The sequence below is a fragment of the Heptranchias perlo genome, unplaced genomic scaffold (assembly GCF_035084215.1).
Source record: "Heptranchias perlo isolate sHepPer1 unplaced genomic scaffold, sHepPer1.hap1 HAP1_SCAFFOLD_162, whole genome shotgun sequence".
Classification (NCBI taxonomy): Eukaryota; Metazoa; Chordata; class Chondrichthyes; order Hexanchiformes; family Hexanchidae; genus Heptranchias; species Heptranchias perlo.
Window position 1 is genome coordinate 430006 of NW_027138881.1, and position 26144 is coordinate 456149.

Here is a 26144-nt window from a genome sequence, read left to right on the forward strand (position 1 = left end):
TCCAAACGATGCCAGTTTCCCACGTGGCACATTCCCAAACGATGCCAGTTCCCCACGTGGCACATTCCAAACGATGCCAGTTCCCCACGTGGCACATTCCCAAACGATGCCAGTTCCCCACATGGCACATTCCCAAACGATGCCAGTTTCCCACGTGGCACATTCCCAAACGATGCCAGTTCCCCACGTGGCACATTCCCAAACGATGCCAGTTCCCCACGTGGCACATTCCAAACGTTGCCAGTTCCCCATGTACCACGCTCCCAGCCATCAGATCTTTCCCATATAGCACACTTCCATTAAGTGTTTCCATGCATTTTGACCGTACCCTAGTGTCTAAGAACATAAGAAATAGGAGCAGGAGTAGGCCATACGGCCCCTCAAACTGTTCTTCGACCTCAACTCCATTTTCCTGTCCGATCCCCATTCCCTTTGATTCCCCTAGAGTCCAAAAATCTATCTATCTCAGCCTTGAATATACTCAATGACTCAGCATCCACAGCCCTCTGGGTAGAGAATTCCAAAGATTCACAACCCCCTGAGTGAAGAAATTCCTCCTCATCTCAGTCTTAAATGGCCGCCCCCCTTATCCTGCGACTATGTCCCCTAGTTCAAGACTGTCCAGCCGGGGGAAACATCCTCTCAGCATCTACCCTGTCAAGCCCGCCTCAGAATCTTATATGTTTCAATGAGATCACCTCTCATTCTTCTAAACTCCAGAGAGTATAGGCCCATTCCACTCAACCTCTCCTCAAAAGGACAACCCTCTCATCCCAGGAATTAATCTAGCAAACCTTTGTTGCACCGCCTCTAAGGCAAGTATATCCTTCCTAGGTAAGGAGACCAAAACTGTACACAGTACTCCAGGTGAGGTCTCAGCAAAGCCCTGTACAATTGTAATAAGACTTCCTTACTCTTGTACTCCAACCCCCTTGCAATAAAGGCCAACATGCCATTTGCTTTCCTGATTGCTTGCTGTATCTGCATGCTAACTTTTTGGTTTCTTGTACAAGGACACCAAAGTCTCTCTGAACACCAACATTTTATAGTTTCTCACCATTTAAAAAATATTCTGTTTTTCTATTCTCCTACCAAAGTGAATAACCTCACATTTCCCCACATTATACTCCATCTGACACCTTCTTGCCCACTCGCTTCACCTGTCTGTATCTCTTTGCAGACTTTGTGTCCTCCTCACAGCTTACTTTCCACCTAGCTTTGTATCATCAGCAAACTTGGATACATTACACTCGGCCCCTTCATCTAAGTCATTAATATGGATTGTAAATAGCTGAGGCCCAAGCACTGATCCTTGTGGCACCCCACTAGTTTACCCGTTTATCCCTACTCTCTGTTTTCTGTCCATTAACCAATCCTCTATCCATGCTAATGTTACCCCCAATCCCATGAGACCTCATCTTGTGTAACAACCTTTTATGTGACACCTTATTGAATGCCTTTTGAAAATCCACTGGATCCCTTTTATTTACCCTGCTAGTTACGCCTCAAAAAACTTCAATAAATTTCTCAAACACTATTTCCCTTTCATAAAACCATGTTGACTCTGCCTAATCATATTATGATGTTCTTAGGGTCCTGTTACCACTTCCTTAATAATGGATTCCAGCATTTTCCACGACCGATGTGAGGCTAACTGGCCTGTAGTTGCAGTTCCCCGTTTTCTCTTTCTCTCCTTTCTTGAATAGCGGGTTACATTTGCTACCTTCCAATCAGCTGGGATCATTCTAGAACCTAGGGAATTTTGGAAGATTGTAACCAATGCATCCACTATTTCTGCAGCCACTTCTTTTAGAACGCTTGGATGTAAGCCATCAGGTCCAGGGGATTTATCTGCTTTTAGTCCCATTAGTTTTTCAAGTACTTTTTCCTCTACTGATATTTAGTTCCCAACCTTGGTCACTTTGAAACCATGGGCACAATTTTAATATTCCCGCGGGAAGAGTCGGGGCTGGGGGGGGGGGGCGGGGGAGTGACTTGCGGGCACCAAATCCAGAAGGGAAGTAGGCAGAAGGCCAATCAAAGCCTCTTCCAAGTTTTGCACCCGGCAGCCCGCCTGATTGACAGGCTGGCTGCCGACAGGAGCTGTACATCCAAGGTGTGTTTTGTGGGGGGGGGGGGGGGGGGGGGGGAGGAGAAGGAGGAGGGGGGGGGGGAAAAGTGCGGGGGAATAAAGAGAGAGACACCTCATCGACAGTTAGGATAGAGATGGGGGGTAACAAAGATTAGAGTGCAGACATCAGGATCAGGGGGCAGGCATTGGGATCAGAGTCGGGGAGGGGGGCGTCCAGGCAACTTTGTTTTTTTAAGGTATGTTTATTTAATTTGTTTTTAATGGGAAATGTAATTTTAATTAATTTATTTTATTTTTCCACTGATTCAGCCCTTCCCATCTGGTTTCGCCAGGTGTGAATCAGAAGCCATGGGAAAGTCGCCCAGATAATGTTAAAATCTTTTTAACTATCCAAAACACAAAAAATAAACTACCTTAAGTAACTCAATGAGATACATTTGCTCCTTTAATTATCAGCCCGCCGGATTAAGTGGGGACGGGACTTCCTAGTCACTGCTGTACGCACGCACACAAATTTGCCCAAGTCTCATTCAAAAATGTGCAGATTCCAGCCGGGATGTCTGCCCGCTCCCAAAAACAGAGATTTTGATTGCCCCTCTGCCCCCAACCCACCAGTTTTTTCCTTTTAAAATCATGCCCCATGTCTCTGTAATGGCTATTAGATCAAACCCATTGATCTCTATTTCTGCAACTAATTCATCTATCTTGTTACGAATGCTCCGTGCATTCAGATAAAGAGCTTTTAGCTATATGGTAGCAGAAAGTGAGTGGTTCCACTGACCTGTATATTGCACAGCTGATATCTTTTAGAAGTGCCTGTACAAGTCTGGTTATCAGTTCCCATCACTGCTATCCTTCTGCTAAATAAAACACACAGAAACATTTATTATATTCAAGTATTGTGTGGTTGAGATAAATTTGTATCTTTATTGTTCATCCCATAAAATCTCTCCAAATAAACTGATTAGAAATTTTCAATACATTTACAGAATAAGAATAAAAATATTTGTATAATTTATTGCAAAATCATTTTCACAGGAAGAGTAAAAGGAATTGTCAGCTCTCCATTCTATCAAATGCTGTCAGCTTTGAGCCTAATGAAAGATTTAAGACCATGGGCTGGATTTTCTTTGGCGATCATCGGGGCAAACTGCGGCAAGAAAATAGGGCAGTGAGGCTTAATGCCACCTCCCCACCCTAACCTCACTGGGACCACCACAAGTCGCCCCTTCCCTGCCTACCACGTGCCAATGCTGACCATGTGGCAGGGACTGGCCTCCCAGCCCAGTTCCCTCCTGTCCGCCAGTTATTGCTGTTCCTGGTGGATGGTGGCAGTAGGCCCAGGGTGGTGATGGTGAAGCCCCTAATGTCTTCTGATGAATGGTGAGGGCCTAGCAAGGCCTCCTCTCCCTCCATTTCTGGCCAAACTCCTACAAAATTACAGCTGAGATTCTTCGCCATGGCTCTTCCGCCCCTTCAGCTCCTGTTCCACCTCTTCTGGTGCTGTAGTGGGATCTTCCAGCCTCTAAATGTTGGGCTACCTATCAGTGGTGAGAATTCTGCTGAGACTTTGCCCTACATCACTAAGGACCCCCAACTCCAGGAAATAAGTCAGGGTTGGGCAGTAGTCCTGCTCCATTGCTACTCTGTCCCAAAGAAGAAAATCCCACCGTATCTTTATATTTCACTGATTTATCATAACAGTTTCACCTATTCTGACCAGTAACTTTAGAGTGCCTACTTATACCAATGATATCTGACTCACTCAATTATGCAAAACATTGTTATGGGTCAAGTGCAGGCAATTGGGACTAGCTTAGTGGTATAAACTGGGCGACATGGACATGTTGGGCCGAAGGGCCTGTTTCCATGTTGTAAACTTCTATGATTCTATGACTCTCAAGTGCCTACAGTCTCTACACTCATCAAACAACCATCAAAACACTCTCCATAGTTCTGAGATCGGTACAGGTGCTATCTATGACCTGTGATACTTAGGATCCACTAGTATGACAATACTCTACCTACATCCCATCAGGGTATTACCCTACCTATAACACTGTCAGTCAACGAGGTCAATGGAAATAAAAATCGGAAGAGATGTAAAACAGGCTGCCGATTCGCTACCCACCCCCACGCCCCCCGCCCCCCGCCCGTTTTAAACTGTCACAAAATGACCACCACACTGTTTACTCTCAGTGTCCCTCCCCTAGTGGTTGAAGTAGAATTTGTTAAGATTGTACTCAACACCTCCCTTTTATAATAAAAAAAAATTTGTATTTCTATAGCTCTGCTCATGTACTGAAATACATCTTAAAGCACTTTACATAGCAAAAGAAAAAACAATTAACAACAATCAGATGGAAAAGGGGGAGAATAGGAAAGTTAAGGGATGGAAAGAGGGTGGCTAAAGTAAAAGGTTCTGAGGTGGATATTAAAAGTAGAGGAGATAGCTACTCTGGGTAATTAGGGAGGGAATGTCAGGGAGCAGAGCACAGTAGCTCAGAGAGCCTTGACAGCAGATGCAAAGGAGGAAGCTGTAGGAATTGGGTGGGAGAGAGAGCAAAAGGAACCGATTTGGAAGAAGGGAAAAAAAACAGTAGTTGCCAGACAGGTGACGGGGTGGGGGGGGGGGGGGGGGGTGGGGGGAAGCAGCAGAAAGTATATACAAGACATTCATATGTATACTTGTGAAAGCGATAATAATTTTGGGTAGAATCAGAATAGATTAACTGCACCGTCAATGCCGCTGAGGGAAAAATGTTCTGCATACACTAGATTGGCAGAAGTAGGGGTCGCACAGGCTTTGTTGGATCTTGAAAGTGATTAAAATATTGCATGCTGGTACTCCTAAGGCACTGTTTCAGAGTAATAAGAACGTGCTCATTTTTACCATGCCCTTTAAAGTGACCTCCTGACATGGGTTGTGTTTCCAGGATGAGACACTGAGTAAAGAAAATAATCAGTGGGCAAGTCACCCTGGGCTGCCCTTTTATACCATTTAGGGGTCAGCTGAATGTTGGCACTGCAAAGGGTGTGGGAGTGGGTCAGTGAGCTGCCCACTGGCAGGAGAGATGGATGGTGTGGAAGAAAGAGAGGGGGAAAATACTTTGAAATGTGGGACAAAAACAAAACAGAAACAATTAGTCATAAAGGGCTCGAATTTCAAATCAAAGAGCGGGTGAGTTGGGGGCTGGGAAAAATGAGAAAATCCCGAGCAGGTAAGGAAGCCAGCTCCAACTCACCGACTGCCGCGTCTCACGCGGACGCATCTGTGCGCGCGTGCTTCCAGAATGTGGCAGTCCCGCTGGCTTTAATATTTAAAGCACTTATAAACATCGTTGAACTTGTTCATTTCATGGTGATTGAGGCAGTGGAACGATTTTCATTCAGCCTCAGCGTGTTTCCCAGCTGTGGGAAACACTCCATGTTGTAGGAGACGCGTTTCAGCTGGCAGCCATTTGGACATTTGACTAATGGGGATAAAAGGTAAGTTATTGCAGAAGGGCACTCAGTTCTCTCAGACAAACCTTTGGCTGGGAATTCTCTGTTTAGACTGAAAATTCTTGAATTCTGAATGGAAACCTTCAGTTTACGCATATTTACCAACTTTTCGGACCCCCACAAACTGACACCATCAGGAAGGGGGGTGCGATGGCTGCATTCACCACTACATCCGAAGACGAGCAACATCACCATCCTCACCACGCATGGCGTGCACTTCCGCCACTTGGAGCTCCACAACACTGCACCACAGGGACCTGCACAAGAGCACAGAGGGAGCAACATCACAGGAGGCACTGCCCTCGTCAGAGGGTCTGCAGACCGAGGCTCAGCTTCCTGGACCTCTGAGGAGCAGTGCATATGGAGGCTGACAGTGAGTCACCAGGTGGTTGCAGACATCTGCAGCCTCCTTCATGCTGAGCTGCTCCCAGCTGGGGCAAGCAGCATTTCATTATCCATTGTTGTTAAAGTCACCACTGCCCTCAACTTCTTCACCTCCGGATCATTCCAAGGTGCCACTGGTGACATCACCGGGGTCTCTCAGTCATCTGCACACAAATGCACAACGCATGTCACCGACTGCTTGTTTCGCAGGGCCTCGTATAATGTCAACTTCCCCATGGACGACCTCAGCCAGACGGAGAGGGCAGTGGGATTCCACTCTGTGGCTGGCTTCCCACAGGTACAGGGTGCAATCGATTGCACCCATATAGCAATCTGAGCACCTCCACATGAGCCAGGATTGTTCATCAACAGAAAGGGGTATCACTCAGTCAACGCTCAGCTCCTTTGTGACCACCGCAAAAGATTCTTTCACGTGTGCGCCAGATTCCTTGACAGCTGCCATGATTTCTTCATTGAGGGAATCCAACATCCCGGACCTCTTCCACGCACTGAACACCCTTAAGGGCTGGCTCCTCGGGGACAAGGGATACCCCCTGCACGTGGCTCATGACACCTCTGAGGAATCCCATCAGCGAGCAACAGCGTCGATATAGCCACATCGCCACCAGGTCTATAACTGAACATGCGATAGGGCCGCTCAAAATGCGATTTCAGTACCTCGATTGCTCTGGGGGAGCGCTTCAATACACGCCAGCGAGAGTGGGTCACATTATAGTAGTGTATTGCATCCTGCACAACATGGTGCTACAGAGAGGGGTACCAGTTGAGGAGGCCCCATCCCCTCATCCACGTCAGCCATCCCCATTGAGAAGCAGGAGGACGCACCCATGGGCAGAGCGGCAGCTCAACTGGCTGCTCGTGAGGCCAAGGAATCACTCACTTGTGAACGGTGAAGATCAGAAAGTGAGAACAGCCCAGTCCTCAGACCACCTAGAAAGAGCAGCGCCAACACCCTGCACAAAACAGTCCTGCAACCACACATACACCCACTGTAAAGTGACCCACTGGGTGGCATCAAGTGTTGCCATTCATGGTGAAGCACATGAAAGGGCACTATCACAAAACCCAGTCAAAAATGGGCAAGATGTGACAGTAGTGGTGAGAATGATAACATTTAATGTGACTTTAACAAAAACCAAATAGAAATGAAAAAGTGACATTGTGCATACCCTTCATGATCACAAATACTTAGCCTTTCTCTTCCTGCTACTTCTACGTGGTGCATCCCCTGTGGCTGCAGCAGAGGTAGTGGCAGGGTGCTCATGTTCATGCCCTGTCTGCTTAGATGCTTTCGGCCTAGGCCCTCTGGGTTTTGGAGCCCGTGAGGGCCCCTCCAAAGACTGCTCCACCTGCACAGGGACAGACTCGGCCACCTGGAGGAGGCAGCATTGTGGGTACTGGTTGAGCGGGGGACCATGGGTGAGACATGGGGGCGCTTTGAGTGACGTCCCCACTTCCATGTCCCCTTTCGCCATCATCCCTCTCTTGGGCCAGGCCCAAATCACTCCTACCACCCTGATGGGGAACAGTTTGGAGGACATGTGTGATACCTTGGAAGACCACTTCTAAAATATCTGTCAGCCTGCTTAAGGCAGCAGGATGTTGTTCACAGTGAGTCCGAACAGCCGTTGTCAGGGCCTGAATGGACTCATTTGTGAGCAGTGCTTGAAGCTAAATGGAGGCTAACCGCCTCTTTATCACAGACATTCCTGCAATTACCTGCGACACTGTCTCAGACAGTTGTGCATATCCCTGTGACAGTAACTCAGAGATTCCCTCCCGTACTTGTGCCACCATTCCACTCATGCAAGAGTTGGACTCCTCCATCCTCTGTGCTATTGTGGAGAGTGCGTGTGGTACCTGTTCCAGTACCTTGCAAATGTGCTGCTGTCCCTCGATCATTCTCCTTTTAAAGGGTGGCCCCTGGGGTTCAGCTGAGCAGAGCCTGGAGAAGAGTGCACCCACCGATGTGGACTCTCCACAGCGGCCCCTGCCACCAGTCTCTGCTCGTGCTCACTTGTGTGTGGTGACTCACCAGGTACCAACCCAACTAACTGACTACTAGGACCCACCGAGGTGTGTGTATCTGCGCTGGTGGATGGCTCGCTAAGATGTGATGATGTGCCCTTAGAGGCGGGAGTTCCTCTGAGGAATCGCCCTTTCCCATCACTGCGGTCGTTGAAGGACCTGGAAGAGAACAGAAGGCAATGTTAAGTATCATCACAGATGCATCATGATGCAATGAGCAAAATGAGGCGTTCAACATGTCAATCATTGTTAACATCAATTCATGTTGTGTGTAATGTGTGTTAAAGTAGTGTCACCAGCTGTTTGTGGGGTGCCAGTCTCTGTGTCCCCGACAGACAGGCACTCAAGGGAGCGACTGTTCTCCTGGGCCTCCTCCTCCATGTCCGTGAGGACCACTATTTGTTGTCGCCCCGCTCCAGTCCTCGCCCTCTCGCGTGCATTTCGCGCTCTCTTCTCCTAGAAGGGGAGAAAGTACAGACATGTGAGTGAGTGATGGTGACGTGGCCAACCAATGAATGCATTGTTTTGGGTGAGGCTGACCATGAAAGAGGTGCATCAGAGGGTGAGTATGAGACAGAGACTGAATGAGGATTGGGGTGAGTGGTAGTAGTGGGGTCACAAATGGGGATGAGCCTTAAGCGGGTTTGAGGAGGGATGTGATCGAGTAGTCTTGGCAGTGCAAAATGAGTTGGGAGTGATGTAGAACATGGAATGCAGGAGAATCAGAAAGTGTGCTCACTTTTGCTGACATAGGTCACTGAAGCGCTTCCTGCGCTGGACCAAGTGAGACAGATGTTGCCGCTGCTGGTGACCACCTCTGCCACCTCGAGCCAGGCTTCTTGATGGCAGAAGCAGGGCACTTCTTCCTATTGGCCAGGTAAAACAGTTCCCTCCTCCTCCTCACCCCAGCCAGTAGCACCTGAAGTGAGGCATCATTAAATCTTGGAGCAGCCTTGCCCCTATGCTGCTCTATTGTGTCGTTTTGGTCTTTGCCCCAGCAAAAGCCATTGGAGCAATGGTCCTTTAAATAGACTCGCTCCAGCTAACAACCTGCCATGTGGGTGCGCAGTCCGCCCACCTTTCGGACCGCAAATCCGGAAGCTACGTTAAGGGCTACCAATTAACGCGATCACGTGGGGAGCGGTAAGATTTTATTATCGGGGTTTGCCGCACACCCACTGACCCCCCCCCCCACCACCAACTGCCATTTGAAAATCGAGCCCATTATTACTCGATTAGTTATACCCAACATTTTAACCAGTCTTCTCTTCACACATGCTGACTGACCTGCTGTGCACAGCCAGCATTTTCTCTTTATTTCAGATTCCTTTGTCATAATATTTATTGACCAGATGTCCCCATTTTGTGTCAATCTGTAATAAAATACACACTCCCTACACATGTGTGTTTGTTTCTACCTTTGCTTTAGACAGTATCTTTCTTGTGTTTTGATGCCTCCTCCACAAGTCCGGGTGCATCCTGTCCATTTGGCCCATTCACCCCACCAATAGGCAGTATTATCTAGTCCTTCTTCTAAACTATTGGATGTCTGAGCCACTTGCTAGGAGAAAGAAAAAAGAAATAATATTTATTTTGAAATAATGAGTTTTCTTTATTAGTGTTCATCTTGATGAGCATCCTATCAACCAGTGTTTGAATCTTCAACATCACTGGCTGAATGCCTTACATCCCCTCACAGGTAGTATTGTGGTATAATGCATTGGAGCTCCATCACACAGTGCCATGGAGATAGCATGAAGGTTTGCAAGGCCTCCTAGTGACAACCTTATCAGCTTGGAATCCAGGCACTTCTCCACAGGGAAAAAGGGAAACCTGAGGTGACAGTCACCCCAAACACATTTGACCATTCAGTAGCCAATCATCAAGTAGGTCTTCTGCTCCTCCTGTTGGTCAGGGAAAATGTGAAGCACTACAGGAGGAGAAAATAAGGGGATGATTAAAAAAAATTCTCACAAAACACTTAAACCATATGCCAGGCGACCAAGGAATCATCATCATCTTCAGTAATAGATAGCTTTCAGCAATGGCCTGATAAATGCAGCTATTCTTCAAAACTATAAACAATCAGAAAAACAAGGCAGTATATCAAAGTAAATGATCATTCATTTTTTAACCCAAGAAACCTTCTTCTAAACCCATTTCCTATTCAGGAACCCAGATAGTACTCAAATGGCAAATCCTAGCTTTCAAAATACTCTTACAATCTTTCAGGACAGTTTCTTAGAGCAGCACATTCTAGAGCCAACCAGAGAGCAGGCTATTCTAGATCTGGTGATGTGTAATGAGACAGGATTAATTAATGACCTCATTGTAAAGGAGCCTCTAGGTAGCAGTGATCACAATATGATTGTGAAATTCACATTCAATTTGAGGGAGAGAAGAGTAAGTCTAAGACTAGTGTTTTAAACTTAAGTAAGGGCAATTATGAGGGCATGAAGACAGAGCTGGCTAAAGTGAACTGGGAAATTAGGTTAAGGGATGTGTCAGTAGAGATGCAGTGGCAGACATTTAATGAGATATTTCATAACACTCAAAGATATATTCCAGTGAGAAAGAAAGACTCTAGGGGAAGGACGTACCATCCGTGGGTAACTAACGAAGTTAGATAGTATCAAATCGAAAGAAAAAAAAGCATACAATTCTACGAAGATTAGTGACAGGTCAGAAGATTGCTGTTTTTTATATTCTGACCAAAGGATAATAAGGAGGGAGAAATTACAGTACCAGAGAAAGATAGCTAGAAATACAAAAACAGATAGTAAGAGTTTCTACAGGTATTTAAAAAGGAAAAAAAAAGTAAAGTGAGTGTTGGTCCTCTAGAGTAAGTCTGGGAAATAATTAAAGGAGAACAAGGAAATGGCAGATGAATTGAACAGATATTTTGCGTCCGTCTTCACTGTAGAGGATACAAATAACAGGCCAGAAATAATTTTCTTTTTAAAAATTCGTTCATGGGATGTGGGTGTCGCTGGCGAGGCCAGCATTTATTACTCATCCCTAATTGCCCTCAAGGTGGTGACGAGCCGCCTTCTTGAACCGCTGCAGTCAGTGTGAAGGTTCTCCCACAGTGCTGTTAGGAAGGGAGTGCCAGGATTTTGACCCAGCGACAATGAAGGAACGGCGATATATTTCCAAGTCGGGATGGTGTGTGACTTGGAGGGGAACGTGCAGGTGGTGTTGTTCCCATGAACCTGCTGCTCTTGTCCTTCTAGGTGGTAGAGGTCGCGGGTTTGGGAGGTGCTGTCAAAGAAGCCTTGGCGAGTTGCTGCAGTGCATCCTGTGGATGGTACACACTGCAGCCACTGTGCGCCGGTGGTGAAGGGAGTGAATGTTTAGGGTGGTGGATGGGGTGCCAATCAAGCGGGCTGCTTGGTCCTGGATGGTGTCGAGCTTCGAGTGTTGTTGGAGCTGCACTCATCCAGGCAAGTGGAGAGTATTCCATCACACTCCTGACTTGTGTCTTGTAGATGGTGGAAAGGCTTTGGGGAGTCAGGAGGTGAGTCACTCACCACAGAATACCCAGCCTCTGGCCTGCTCTTGTAGCCACAGTATTTATATGGCTGGTCCAGTTAAGTTTCTGGTCAATACTACCCCCAGGATGTTGATGGTGGGGGAATTCGGTGATGGTAATGCCGTTGAATGTCAAGGGGAGGTGGTTAGACTCTCTCTTGTTTGAGATGGTCATTGCCTGGCACTTTTCGGGCGCAAATGTTACTTGCCACTTATCAGCCCAAGCCTGGATGTTGTCCAAGTCTTGCTGCATGTGGGCTCAAACTGCTTCATTATCTGAGGGGTTGCAAATGGAACTGAACACTGTGCAATCATCAGCGAACATCCCCATTTCTGACCTTATGATGGAGGGAAGGTCAATGATAAAGCAGCTGAAGATGGTTGGGCCTAGGATACTGCCCTGAGGAACTCCTGCAGCAACGTCCTGGGGCTGAGATGATTGACCTCCAACAACCACTACCATCTTCCTTTGTGCTACTTATGACTCCAGCCACTGGAGAATTTTTCCCCTGATTCCCATAGACTTCAATTTTACGAGGGCTCCTTGGTGCCACACTCGGTCAAATGCTGCCTTGATGTCAAGGGCAGTCACTCTCACCTCACCTCTGGAATTCAGCTCTTTTGTCCATTTTTTGACCAAGACTGTAATGAGGTCTGGAGCCAAGTGGTCCTGGTGGAACCCAAACTGAGCATCGGTGAGCAGGTTATTGGTGAGTAAGTGCCGCTTGATAGCACTGTCGATGACACCTTCCATCACTTTGCTGATGATTGAGAGTAGACTGATGGGGCAGTAATTGGCCAGATTGGATTTGTCCTGCTTTTTGTGGACAGGACATACCTGGGCAATTTTCCACATTGTCGGGTAGATGCCAGTGTTGTAGCTGTACTGGAACAGCTTGGTTGGAGGCGCAGCTAGTTCTGGAGCACAAGTTCTGCATTACAACAGGGATGTTGTCGGGGCCCATAGCCTTTACTGTATCCAGTGCACTCAGCAGTTTCTTGATATCACGTGGAGTGTATCGAATTGGCTGAAGACTGGCTTCTGTGATGGTGGGGATATCGGGAGGAGGCCGAGATGGATCATCGACTCGGCACTTCTGGCTGAAGACGGTTGCAAACGCTTCAGCCTCGTCTTTTGCACTCACGTGCTGGACTCCACCATCATTGAGGATGGGGATGTTTGCAGAGCCTCCTCCTCCTGTTAGTTGATTAATTGTACACCACCATTCACGACTGAATGTGGCACGACTGCAGAGCTTTGACCTGATCATGAATCATAAAAAGTTAGTATGCAGGTACAGCAAGTGATTAGGAACGCAAATGGAATGTTGTCATTTATTGCAAGGGGAATGGAATATAAAAGTAGAGATGTTTTGCTACAGTTGTACAGGGCATTGGTGAGACCACATCTAGAATACTGTATTCAGTGTTGGTCTCCTTATTTAAGAAAGGACATAATTACTTTGAAGGTGGTTCAGGGAAGGCTCACTGGACTGATTCCTGGGATGAGGGGGTTATCTTATGAGGAAAGGTTAGACAAGTTGGGCCTGTATATACTGGAGTTTAGATGAATGAGAGGTGATCTTATTGAAACATACAAGATCCTGAGGGGACTGGAAGGGGTAGATGCTGAGAGGGTGTTTCCCCTTGTGGGAGAGACTAGAACTAGGGGCCACAGTTTAAAAATAAGGGATCTCCCATTTAAGATGGTGATGGGGAGAAATTTTCTCAGAGGGTTGAGAGTCCATGGAACTCCCTTCTCCAGAGAGCAGTGGAGGCAGCGTCACTGAATATTTTTAAGTCCGAGTTAGATAGATTCCTGATTAACAAGGGAGTCAAAGGTTATAGTAGTTAGACAGGAAAGTAGGGTTAACGTCGCAATCGGATCAGCTATGATCTTATCAAATGGAAGAGCAGGCTCGAGGGGCCGAATGGCCTACTCCTGCTCTTAATTTGTATGTTCGTATGAAATCGGTTTCACTAGTACATAACCAACTGAAAGCAGGTCATTTACTTTCTTCTGATTGGTTTGGTGTTCTACGGCAAATTGAGGAGCAAATATGTAAGGAGATTACAGACAGCTGCAAGAAAAATAGGGTGGTAATAGTAGGGGACTTCAACTGTCCCAACATTGACTGGGACAGCCATAGCATTAGGGGCTTGGATGGAGAGAAATTTGTTGAGTGTATTCAGGAGGAATTTCTCATTCAGTATGTGGATGGCCCGACTAGAGAGGGGGCAAAACTTGACCTCCTCTTGGGAAATAAGGAAGGGCAGGTGACAGAAGTGTTAGTGAGGGATCACTTTGGGACCAGTGATCATAATTCCATTAATTTTAAGATAGCTATGGAGAAGGATAGGTCTGGCCCAAAAGTTAAAATTCTAAATTGGGGAAAGGCCAATTTTGATGGTATTAGACAGGAACTTTCAGAAGTTGATTGGCAGGCAAAGGGACGTCTGGTAAGTGGGAGGCCTTCAAAAGTGTGTTAACCAGGGTTCAGGGTAAGCACATTCCTTATAAAGTGAAGGGCAAGGCTGGTAGAAGTAGGGAACCTTGGATGACTCGGGAGATTGAGGCCCTAGTCAAAAAGGAGGCATATGACATGCACAGGCAGCTGGGATCAAGTGGATCCCTTGAAGAGTATAGAGATTGCCGGAGTAGAGTTAAGAGAGAAATCAGGAGAGCAAAAAGGGGACATGAGATTGCTTTGGCAGATAAGGCAAAGGAGAATCCAAAGAGCTTCTACAAATACATAAAGGGCAAAAGAGTAACTAGGGAGAGAGTAGGGCCTCTGAAGGATCAACAAGGTCATCTATGTGCGGAACCACAAGAGATGGGTGAGATCCTGAATGAATATTTCACATCGGTATTTACGGTTGAGAAAGGCATGGATGTTAGGGAACTTGGGGAAATAAATAGTGATGTCTTGAGGAGTGTACATATTACAGAGAGGGAGGTGCTGGAAGTCTTAACACGCATCAAGGTAGATAAATCTCCGGGACCTGATGAAATGTATCCCAGGACGTTATGGGAGGTTAGGAAGGAAATTGCGGGTCCCCGAGCAGAGATATTTGAATCATCGACAGCTACAGGTGAGGTGCCTGAAGATTGGAGGGTAGCAAATGTTGTGCCTTTGTTTAAGAAGGGTGGCAGGGAAAAGCCTGGGAACTACAGACCGGTGAGCCTGACATCTGTAGTGGGAAAGTTGTTAGAGGGTATTCTGAGGGACAGGCGTTTGGAGAGGCAGGGACTGATTAGGAACAGTCAGCATGGTTTTGAGAGAGGAAAATCATGTCTCACGAATTTGATTGAGTTTTTTGAAGGGGTAACCAAGAAGATAGATGAGGGCTGTGCAGTAGACGTGGTCTACATGGACTTTAGCAAAGCCTTTGACAAGGTACCACATGGTAGGTTGTTACATAAGGTTAAATCTCACGGGATCCAAGGTGAGGTAGCCAATTGGATACAAAATTGGATTGACGACAGAAGACAGAGGGTGGTTGTAGAGGGTTGTTTTTCAAACTGGAGGCCTGTGAGCAGCAGTGTGCCTCAGGGATCGGTGCTGGGTCCGCTGTTATTTGTTATTTATATTAATGATTTGGATGAGAATTTAGGAGGCATGGTTAGTAAGTTTGCAGATGACACCAAGATTGGTGGCATTGTGGACAGTGAAGAAGGTTATCTAGGATTGCAACGGGATCTTGATAAATTGGGCCAGTGGGCCGATGAATGGCAGATGGAATTTAATTTAGATAAATGTGAGGTGATGCATTTTGGTAGATCAAATCGGGCCAGGACCTACTCCGTTAATGGTATGGCGTTGGGGAGAGTTATAGAACAAAGAGATCTAGGAGTACAGGTTCATAGCTCCTTGAAAGTGGAGTCACAGGTGGATAGGGTGGTGAAGAAGGCATTCGGCATGCTTGGTTTCATTGGTCAGAACATTGAATACAGGAGTTGGGATGTCTTGTTGAAGTTGTACAAGACATTAGTTAGGCCACACTTGGAATACTGTGTACAGTTCTGGTCACCCTATTATAGAAAGGATATTATTAAACTAGAAAGAGTGCAGAAAAGATTTACTAGGATGCTACCGGGACTTGATGGTTTGACTTATAGGGAGAGGTTGGATAGACAGACTTTTTTCCCTGGAGAGTAGGAGGTTAAGGGGTGATCTTATAGAAGTCTATAAAATAATGAGGGGCATAGATAAGGTAGATAGTCAAAATCTTTTCCCAAAGGTAGGGGAGTGTATAACGAGGGGGCATAGATTTAAGGTGAGAGGGGAGATACAAAAGGGTCCAGAGGGGCAATTTTTTCACTCAAAGGGTGGTGAGTGTCTGGAACGAGCTGCCAGAGGCAGTAGTAGAGGCGGGTACAATTTTGTCTTTTAAAAAGCATTTGGACAGTTACATGGGTAAGATGGGTATAGAGGGCGATGGGCCAAGTGCAGGCAATTGGGACTAGCTTAGTGGTATAAACTGGGCGACATGGACATGTTGGGCCGAAGGGCCTGTTTCCACGTTGTAAACTTCTAACTTCTATGAGTCCATCCCACAGTCAGTCAATGAGATTTCTTGTTACTACAAACTGAGAAAGAAGCAGACTTTCCATCTAGAAGTAAACTCTGGTCATGTGTTTGGCAGGTGCTCTGGTCACGTGGCCAAAAGCTTTATTGCTTAGCAATGGTATTTTTTAAAATCAAAACCACTTTTTTGATTTTTGTTGCAGAGGAATCTCACTGCCACGAAATCAGAGAAACAAAATCCAGGGCAGGAACCTCCCATTCCCCACCTTTTGCACAGGAACCGTTCCTCTTCTTCAAAACTACCATCATCACTTCCTCCTCAAAAAGCCCCCGCTCAGACCCTGTTCCCTCTTCACGTACCTCCAGCTAATCTCCTTTTCCTTTCTAAGATTGTAAATCCAGTCAGCCAGCTCTGTGCTCACTTCTCAAACGATCCCTTCAGTTTGGCTTCTGCCCCACACCCAGCACTAAGATTGCCCTGGTCAAAGCCACCAACAATTGCACATTGCCCTTTCTTGTCTTGCTCATCCGCGCCTCAGTGTTCAAAACAATTGGCCACTCCGTCCTCTCACCTCCATTCTTCCATGGTCCACCTCTGTGGGACTACCCTCACTAGTTACACTTCTACCTGGTTCAACGTGGCCAGCACATTTCTAGCAAAGGCTTCTGCTTTCTCCTCTGCAGTCACCTCAACAGTTCCATCCTAAGATCTTGAACATATCATTCCCACCCAGATCTACGTTCACCACTCTCATAATTCCCTGCTTAAACACCATGTTGTCAGATTGCTTGCCCAACATTAAACTGTGGATGAGCCAGAACTTTCTCCAACTGAACATTGGCAAAACTGACACCATCCTATTTGGCTCCCCACCAAAATTGTGTACCATAGCCCCCTAACTCCATCCCCCTACCCAGCTGCTCATTCAGGCTGATCCAGATGATATGCAGTCTTGGTGTCCTGTTCATTGAGATGAGCTTCAATCCCCAACCCATCCATTGCCTGTATCATGTCCCACACCAAATCTCACTCACCCATCACCCCAGTCTTTCCTAAGCTCCATGTCCCCCAGTGTATTGAATTTTAAAATCCTCATTCTTGTATACAAGCCTCTCCATGGCTTTGCCTCATCCTACCTCTGCAACCTCCTCCAGCCCTACATCCTAGCTTGTTTTATGGTCTTCTGACTCTGGCTTCCTGTGCATACCACCCCGCCTCCACTCTACCACTAGTAGCAGAGCAGTTAGCTATCTTTAACTATGGGGTTCCATCCCTAAACCCCTCTACTTTGCTGCCTGTCACCACCATTGAGAGTCATCAAAACCTATCTTTTCAACCATACCTTCCTAATTCTTCTACTGCTCAGCATCCCTTTCTCCTCTGAAGAGCTTTGGGACATTTACTACATTAAAGACACTATATAAATGCAAATTGCTATGTGTAACAAAAACAAAATGACAGATGCAAATGTCACTACAACCTCAGTGCAGCATGGTCCCAAAAGTTGTTTATAACATTTGGGGCCTCATCAATGTTTAAATTGGGTCAATTCAATTTTACAACTACCCATAGCATTTGGCTCCAGTTTTAGGGGGCTGTCACAAATGTTCACACACTTACAATGATATCCCAGTTGCTCAAACTAACCACAAATATAAAGGGCACAGCAGCAGCCAGAAACTTCAGAGATTATCTCGAAGTGAGCACAATAGATCTGTGAAGTAATTACAACCACTTTCAAATGCAGGTTCTTTTCCCAGTGCACTGCTCAGGCTCTCCTCCCTGCTGGGCTTCTCCAACTTTCCTGCCTGGCGGATCTTTCAGATTGTCCTGCTCAATAGGCTGCTCAGAATGTTAATGTGTTTGTTCCTGGTTTTGGGCTGAACAATAAATGGACCATGGCTGCAGCTGCTCAGCTATACAGTCACTGAGGGATCCTCAGGATCCAGGATAAAATGTATCCATACATATTAGTTTACCTGTTCTAGAATAAGGTTAATTTTGTGGTCTCAGAGGGACATATCTTTTGAGGTAGTTTCACTCAAGTGTCTCTACAGTGATGTTAGTGACCAAGGGCCCGCCTGTGTCCTGGAATAGCTGCATCCAGCCAGAAGAGTGTATTGCCGTGCTCACACGGCTCGGGATCAGCTTGCAGGCTAGTCTGAAATTCCAGACTATTCAAATGAATTGTTCCATTCCAGGGCAAGACAGCCCCTCTCCATCATTAACTTTATTGGAGCAGCTAAAGGAAAGAGACATAAAATATATCTCCATAAGACCACAGTGAACCTTATTGTATAATTAGTACGCTGCATTTTTGAGTGTACTTTTTCAACTACAGACAAGGCAAGTATTTTGAATAGAAAATGCTCCCCCTGGACTTTCCTTCCCCTTTAATATTTAACTATGAAAGTAATTCCTGCACCATGCACAATTTTGTAAAAACATAAATCAATCATACAGGGCAACAAGGTTACTTGTCAAGACTATTGTGTCTGGATTGCTTTTAATTAACTTGTTAAAATTGTTGTTTACTAGTAGTCTGCACGGACCAACAGAAACATCAGTATGCCCTGCCCTACAGGGCACAGCTTGATTTAGGCACTATGCCCAGGGTGGATGCAAACACATTTCAACTCCAACAGACATTTAAATAGTTATCTCTTTATAACTGTAGACAAACCCTAAACAAATGTTTGGTTTCAAAAAACATTCAGTCCCATAGCTGAGATGTTATTCAAGGCATAACATTCAAAACCAGAATTAGTAAAAGCCTGAAATAGTAATCTGCAGTAACGTAAACAAGCAGAAAGCTGGACTATTTTGGCAGGTAAGATGTAACATTCTGTTCACAAGCAGATGTGTGCTAAGTAACTGGCACATTCACAGTGCACCACTTTACCTCATGTAAGTTATGAGAGTGTAAGGTCACACAAGGGTTCTACACAAGGCATCACACTGAAAATATATTTTTCTATCCCCATTTTACTTACACTGTAATAAATTAAGTTGACAAGTTCTCCCCCATAATACTTCACAAGTGGATTCCAAATCCTAGCAATGCTGTCTGAGGGAGGTACTTCCCATGGGGAAGGATAAATTTAATACAAAACACTAGACAGGAATCAAATTTTATTTATAAAAATAAGTGACCAGCAAATTCTTGGTACGACAGATTGGCTAAGGTAAAGCTTGCTGAGGGAAAACAACAAAGATGCTGGCAACAACACTGATTAGCAAACAGCTGTAGTAACTGTTCTCTCACAGGTAACAGCTGTTCAAACAGTCACATTAAGCGATTCAGCGCAAAAGATTTACACAAAGAACTAAAAGGAAAAGAATGATTTAAACGATAAAAGTATAAGACTGGGAAACAGTTCCAAACATAGGCTCGATACTCACGTGTAACGCTAGAGCAGCAACAGTTTCAATAAATAACGCAACAGCAATCAGACAGTGCATGGAGACAGCTGCATCCCAACCAAAAGTACCTTTGGAATTCCATTTAACTAAATTCATACTGGAAGGAAGCAAACATAAGGGAGATTCACATTGATAATTATTTGAAGTTTAATGATTTGTTAACAAGGTGAAGGAATATGGCAGATATTACACAATCAGTAAATTTGCATATAGTGTAATTATTTAATCAGAATTAAATCTGTAAGTAGCAGCTCAATGGCTGTATGACAGCACTATAGTTTCACCCACACTGTAGGAGAGAAAGCACCTAGCCTGCACCTAAACTTCACTGACAGAAATGGAAAGTCACTGTGTGGAGCATCTTAGGGACACAAGGTTGCATTCCACTGCTCCAAGGTGCAGTGTATTCATACACCAACTCACTAGATCAACTGAAAAGGGCTATTTTATGTTGTGTTAAAGTGGTTTACTACTAGGATTGTATCATTGTGTTAGTCTCAGAAATATTTGCAAGTACCGCAGATGGCACTAACTAATGGCTGGATCAAGAGCTTTCAAAATCACTTAACACTTTGTTGAATTGTTTTATCTCCTTTGATTGACACAACCTATTTCGGGCACTAGAAATAAATTGATTTGATTTTTTTTTCAAATCAGTGGATACTGCTCACAGCAAATGAGTTTTCCTTCATCAGTGCATATAATATGATCATGGCAAGAGCACCACTGGTCATTTACAAGTATCATTTAGATTTATATTAATCAGATGTTACACCCAAAATAACACCAACAGTCAATTGTCTCTGATAGAGACAATAAACTCAGATAGTACTGCACCATTCCTGGTGCATACTGAAGTATTATTCCAATAAATGTTACTGTACTAATGCATTAATTCCATGGTTTTTACTGCACTTCCCTTGTACTGATGCATAAATCCAGTAGATTTTAGTGCACTATCCAGTACTGAGATCAATCCTATAGATTTTACTACACTGCCCTGTGTTGCCATATCAGTCCAACAAATTTCATTGCAATGCCCTTGTACCAATGAATCAACAGAGTAGATTTTACAGCATTGCGTTTGTATTGATACATTGACGAACCTGTGACTATTCACCTTGGGGGGAGAGGTAAACAAGATCTCACTGGGGTTGTGATGGCTCCAACATAATATGCCTAGTGATGGAAGAATGGGACCAAGTTGATTCTCTGTCGCAGACTCGGTAACCCGATAGCTAAGTTAGGCAGGTCTGCAGTATTGCTAACGATTGACCTGTCAACCCACCTCATTAATGGGTCTAGATGGGTAGATCTGCCCTAAAGGCTGGATTTATTCCCACGGTGTCAATATCCCTGAAAATCAATGCCCTATGCCCTGCGGTACAGAGGGATCTGGGTGTCCTCGTACATGAAACACGAAAAGTCCACATACAGGTGCAGCAGGTAATCTGGAAGGCAAACGGAATATTAGTCTTTATTTCTAGGGGGATGGAGCATAAAAGCAGGGAAGTTATGCTACAACTGTACAGGGTGCTGGTGAGACCACACCTGCAGTACTGCGTACAGTTCTGGTGCCCCTATTTAAGGAAGGACATACTTGCATTGGAGGCAGTTCAGAGAAGGTTCACTAGGTTGATTCCAGTTATGGAAGGGTTATCTTATGAGGAAAGATTGAAAGGTCTATACTCATTGAAGTTTAGAAGAATGAGAAGAGATCTTATTGAAACATACAAGATTCTGAGAGGACTCGATAGGGTAGATGCTGAGAGGATATTACCCCTCATGGGGGAATCTAAAACTGGGGGGGGGGGGGGGGGGGGGGGAAGGAGACACATAGTCTCAGAATAAGGGGTCACCCGTTTAAGACAGAAATAAGGAGGAATTTCTTCTCCCAGATGGTCGTGAATCTTTGGAATTCTTCACCCCAAAAAGCTGTGGAGGCTGAGTCATTGAATACATTCAAGGCTGAGTTAGACAAACTTTTGATCAGCAAGGGAGTCAAAGGATATGGGGAAAGGGCACGAAAGTGGAGTTGAGGTAAAAATCAGATCAGCCACGATCTCATTAAATGGCGGAGCAGGCTCAAGGGGCCGAATGGCCTACTCCTGCTCCTCTTATGGTCTTATGGGTAGGATGGTCGGAGTGGACAAGCAGCATGGAGCTTACCGGTCAGTGTTTTGTGCTAGTAAACTGCATGGTTTTAGCTGCTTCAACTCCAGCAGCACTCGTGTGCACATTTGTGGATCCCTGATTGTGGGTCCCTAACCCTTGAGTCTTGCCAGCTTGTCCCCAAGCTATTTGGACTTTATCAACTGGAGTAAATGCTACCCAGAAACAGCGTGCACTTTATACTAGGCATGTAGAAACTCTACCTGTGTGAATTTCTCAGCAGTTTGGTTTCACACTTCAGCATGGTGACAGGCTTCCATATTTGTCAGACACCAAGCTGACCATAAAGAAGTACTAATCTACCAATCCAGTATATTTTACTACACCATCCACGTGTTGATGTATCAATGCAATAGAATAACTTGCATTGCTCCATATTCCAATTGATTTGATTGCACTGTCTTTGTATGTATCAATGCAATCGATTTTACTGCACTGTCTCTGCACTAGTGTATTAATACAATAAATCTTTAAAGAATATTACAGTTTCTTGTAGAGTTTCGATTTGTTGGCACTCACAGAGCCTTAATGGCAGGTGGCTAAACACTACAGGACCACCTGGTATTGATTAAATTCAGACATTCTAGGAATAAAAATCAAGAATGAAAATGTTTCACAAGCTAAATCGAACACTGCCGTCCAAAAACATACAAGGAATATATCTAGTTAAGAAGTTATTGCAACAGATATGTCGCGTTCTGCAACTAATGGAGAAATGGCCTCTCCAGAGAAACATTAATACTTGGAGGTGTCCAGAAAAGTTACAACGGATTAAATGCAACTGAAGTCTCTGAACTGTTTTGCTGTTTCCTAAACATTAATCTGCCTTTTTTAAAATGCACAGAGAACACTAATAAATAAATAAGTGTGCGTTGCTTGCGCAAATATTTAAATATATTTATAGAAACACACTGAGCGCCTCCTTCATACACCTTTAAATCCACCTCGCTAACTATGTGAAGTTTAAACTTAACGCAGGCGATCAAACTCAGACTGGGAAAGCGATAAAGCGAAGGCTCATTAACAGACAGGTCACATTCCCCCCAAGCACAACGCGACCGGTCACTCAATTCAACACTTACCTTCACTCGGACCGTGGGCTGATGTCCGAACCAACCGTCAAAACTCAAACCAAGCGGGAAATGACCAGTGCAGAGCGCGCTGCCAGTGGACGACCCCCACCCCCTCGCGCTGCCAGTGGACGACCCCCACCCCCTCGCGCTGCCAGTGGACGACCCCCACCCCCTCGCGCTGCCAGTGGACGACCCCCACCCCCTCGCGCTGCCAGTGGACGACCCCCACCCCCTCGCGCTGCCAGTGGACGACCCCCACCCCCTCGCGCTGCCAGTGGCTCTCTCGGCTCCGGCTGATCCCCGTGCCCAGAGGCTCCCCCGAGTACGAAGCGCCCGCTTCACGGTTCAGCAGCAACGTCAGGCGAGGCCCGGTGCGAGCAGCTCCCGGCCTCTCTCACTCGCTGCACTTTGAATGGTTTTCAGTGTTTATTTGACGAGCTTTTTATACCTGCCGCCGCCGCCGCCGCGTTCACACCGCCTGCTCCCGCCCAGTCCGCCCGCCCCGCCTCCCGCTGCAATGCGCCTGCGCCATTCCAAACCGCGCCTGCGCCGCTAACACCCAACTGCCCTCTGCGCCTGCGCGCTTCGTTTCCGAAAAAAAAACAACCGCCCAAATTACCCGTCACCCGCGGCCCGGCCCCTGGAACCCGCCCCGGACCCGGACCCCCGACACCGGCCCCCGGACCCTGGAACCGGACCCCCGGACACCGACCCCCGGTACCAGCCCCCTGGAACCCGGACCCGGACCCGGACCCCCGACACCGGCCCCTGGACCCGGACCCCCGACACCGGCTCCTGGTACCAGCCCCCGACACCGGCCCCCGGACCCCCGACACCGGCCCCTGGAACCCGCCCCGGACCCGGCCCCGGACCCGGACCCCCGGAATCAGCCCCCGGTACCAGCCCCCTGGAACCCGGACCCCCGACACCGGACCCCGACCCCCTGGAACCCGGACACCGGCCCCCGGACACCCGGTACCAGCCCCCGATACCCGGACACCGGACCCTGGAACCCGGACACCCGGTACCGGCCCCCGACCCCCGGTACCGGCCCCCTGGAACCCGGACCCCGGACACCCGGTACCAGCCCCCGGACCCCGACCCCCGGTACCGGCCCCCTGGAACCCCGACCCCCGGTACCGGACCCCGACCCCCGGTACCAGCCCTGGAACCCGCCCCGGACCCGGATCCCCCAGAACCAGCCCCCCTGGTACCCGGACCCCGGCCTGGGCCTCCAGTTTACCTCAGGCTGCCCCTCTGCTCCTCCCTCCCCGAGCTTCACCCAGTGCTCTAACCCTTAACTTTAACCCCCCACATGGACGCTTGCAGCAGGTGGAGTGAGTGGCGCAGTGCGGTGCCAGATGGACGGGCCCTCGCTCCCTGTCGCGGGCCCCTCTCTCTCCCTGTCGCGGGCCCCTCTCTCTCCCTGTCGCGGGCCCCTCTCTCTCCCTGTCGCGGGCCCCTCTCTCTCCCTGTCGCGGGCCCCTCTCTCTCCCTGTCGCGGGCCCCTCTCTCTCCCTGTCGCGGGCCCCTCTCTCTCCCTGTCGCGGGCCCCTCTCTCGCCCTGTCGCGGGCCCCTCTCTCGCCCTGTCGCGGGCCCCTCTCTCGCCCTGTCGCGGGCCCCTCTCTCGCCCTGTCGCGGGCCCCTCTCTCTCTCCCTGTCGCGGGCCCCTCTCTCTCCCTGTCGCGGGCCCCTCTCCCTGTCTCCCTGTCGCGGGCCCCTCTCCCTGTCTCCCTGTCGCGGGCCCCTCTCTCTCCCTGTCGCGGGCCCCTCTCCCTGTCTCCCTGTCGCGGGCCCCTCTCCCTGTCTCCCTGTCGCGGGCCCCTCTCTCGCCCTGTCGCGGGCCCCTCTCTCTCTCCCTGTCGCGGGCCCCTCTCTCTCCCTGTCGCGGGCCCCTCTCCCTGTCTCCCTGTCGCGGGCCCCTCTCCCTGTCTCCCTGTCGCGGGCCCCTCTCCCTGTCTCCCTGTCGCGGGCCCCTCTCCCTGTCTCCCTGTCGCGGGCCCCTCTCTCTCCCTGTCGCGGGCCCCTCTCTCGCCCTGTCGCGGGCCCCTCTCTCGCCCTGTCGCGGGCCCCTCTCTCTCCCTGTCGCGGGCCCCTCTCTCTCCCTGTCGCGGGCCCCTCTCTCGCCCTGTCGCGGGCCCCTCTCTCGCCCTGTCGCGGGCCCCTCTCTCGCCCTGTCGCGGGCCCCTCTCTCGCCCTGTCTCCCTGTCGCGGGCCCCTCTCTCGCCCTGTCGCGGGCCCCTCTCTCGCCCTGTCGCGGGCCCCTCTCTCGCCCTGTCTCCCTGTCGCGGGCCCCTCTCTCGCCCTGTCGCGGGCCCCTCTCTCGCCCTGTCGCGGGCCCCTCTCTCGCCCTGTCGCGGGCCCCTCTCTCGCCCTGTCGCGGGCCCCTCTCTCGCCCTGTCGCGGGCCCCTCTCTCGCCCTGTCGCGGGCCCCTCTCTCTCCCTGTCGCGGGCCCCTCTCTCGCCCTGTCGCGGGCCCCTCTCTCGCCCTGTCGCGGGCCCCTCTCTCGCCCTGTCGCGGGCCCCTCTCTCGCCCTGTCTCCCTGTCGCGGGCCCCTCTCTCGCCCTGTCGCGGGCCCTGCTTTCTGCTGCCCTTCAGGAGGCTCTGTGGAAACAGTGGGAGAAGCATTAATTGGAATGAGCAAGACGCATATGGAACCCATCTCCAGGAGCTCCTGATATGAGGTAGTTGTGGCCGGTAAGTTGGTTGTTGGCGCAGTGGGTGAGTGAAAGAAACCTTCCTTGAGGGGAGAATGGAATCACTGCAGATTGAGCTTCACCGCCCGCATGTGGAGAGGGAGGTGCAGGTACAACCTGCTGTGTCCAGATCAAATCCTTCAGGGTGTGTCAACGTCTGGGACTTTGTGGGCCCAGTCCAGCTTTCAACCTCTTTGTTCTATTGTGGGCTTCCTTGACATAAGAAATAGCAGAAAGAACATCAGGAGCAGGAGTCGGCCATTCGGCCCCTCGAGCCTGCTCCGCCATTCAATCAGATCATGGCTGATCTTCGCCTCAACTCCACTTTCCCGCCCGATCCCCGTATCCCTTGATTCCCCCAGAGTCCAAAAATCTATCGATCTCAGTCTTGAATATATTCAGTGACTCAGCATCCACAGCCCCCTGGGGTAGAGAATTCCAAAGATTCATAACCCTTGACCTGCAATCATAAGACATCAATGAAAAGCTGCCTGCTTCCTGAGGGGCCTGTCAGAGCTAAGCAATTACCGAACAGGAGGGCAAGAACAGGCTGCATAAAATGGATATTGGGGGAGTCTTTAATGGTCTACTCACCTTTGGTGAGAGTCCCTGGATAGGTGAAAGGTACGTCAAGCATGAATATGGGTTTGCTTTGGTAGAGAGCTAAGATAAGGAAGCATCTCATGAG

The 26144-nt window shown here is 48.1% G+C and overlaps 3 protein-coding genes across 5 annotated transcripts in view; 2 read left to right on the forward strand and 1 right to left on the reverse strand.

Moving 5' to 3' along the window:
• The window catches only part of LOC137309336 (ADAMTS-like protein 2), a 109019-nt gene extending 86152 nt beyond the window's left edge, over nt 1-22867 (reverse strand). The window contains 4 exon segments of the mRNA XM_067977593.1: nt 2874-2952; nt 9448-9590; nt 19493-19610; nt 22768-22867. Of these exon segments, the coding sequence (XP_067833694.1) occupies nt 2874-2952; nt 9448-9590; nt 19493-19609 (339 nt within the window). The 5' untranslated portion in view covers nt 19610; nt 22768-22867.
• Nucleotides 21650-24059, forward strand: LOC137309331 (uncharacterized). Its single transcript, XM_067977587.1, has 2 exons — nt 21650-21743; nt 23197-24059. Exons 1-2 carry the CDS (start codon nt 21650-21652, stop codon nt 24057-24059), a joined length of 957 nt encoding a protein of 318 aa, XP_067833688.1.
• Nucleotides 23345-26144, forward strand: part of LOC137309338 (protein myomaker-like) — a 35576-nt gene continuing 32776 nt past the window's right edge. For 2 of the 3 annotated variants that reach the window (XR_010959817.1, XM_067977595.1), the window contains exon 1: nt 23345-25457. The gene's annotated coding sequence lies outside the window, so the exon portion shown is untranslated. Of the gene's footprint in view, nt 25458-26036; nt 26081-26144 lie in introns of those variants that run through there. The other variant, XM_067977596.1, reaches the window with a different exon arrangement.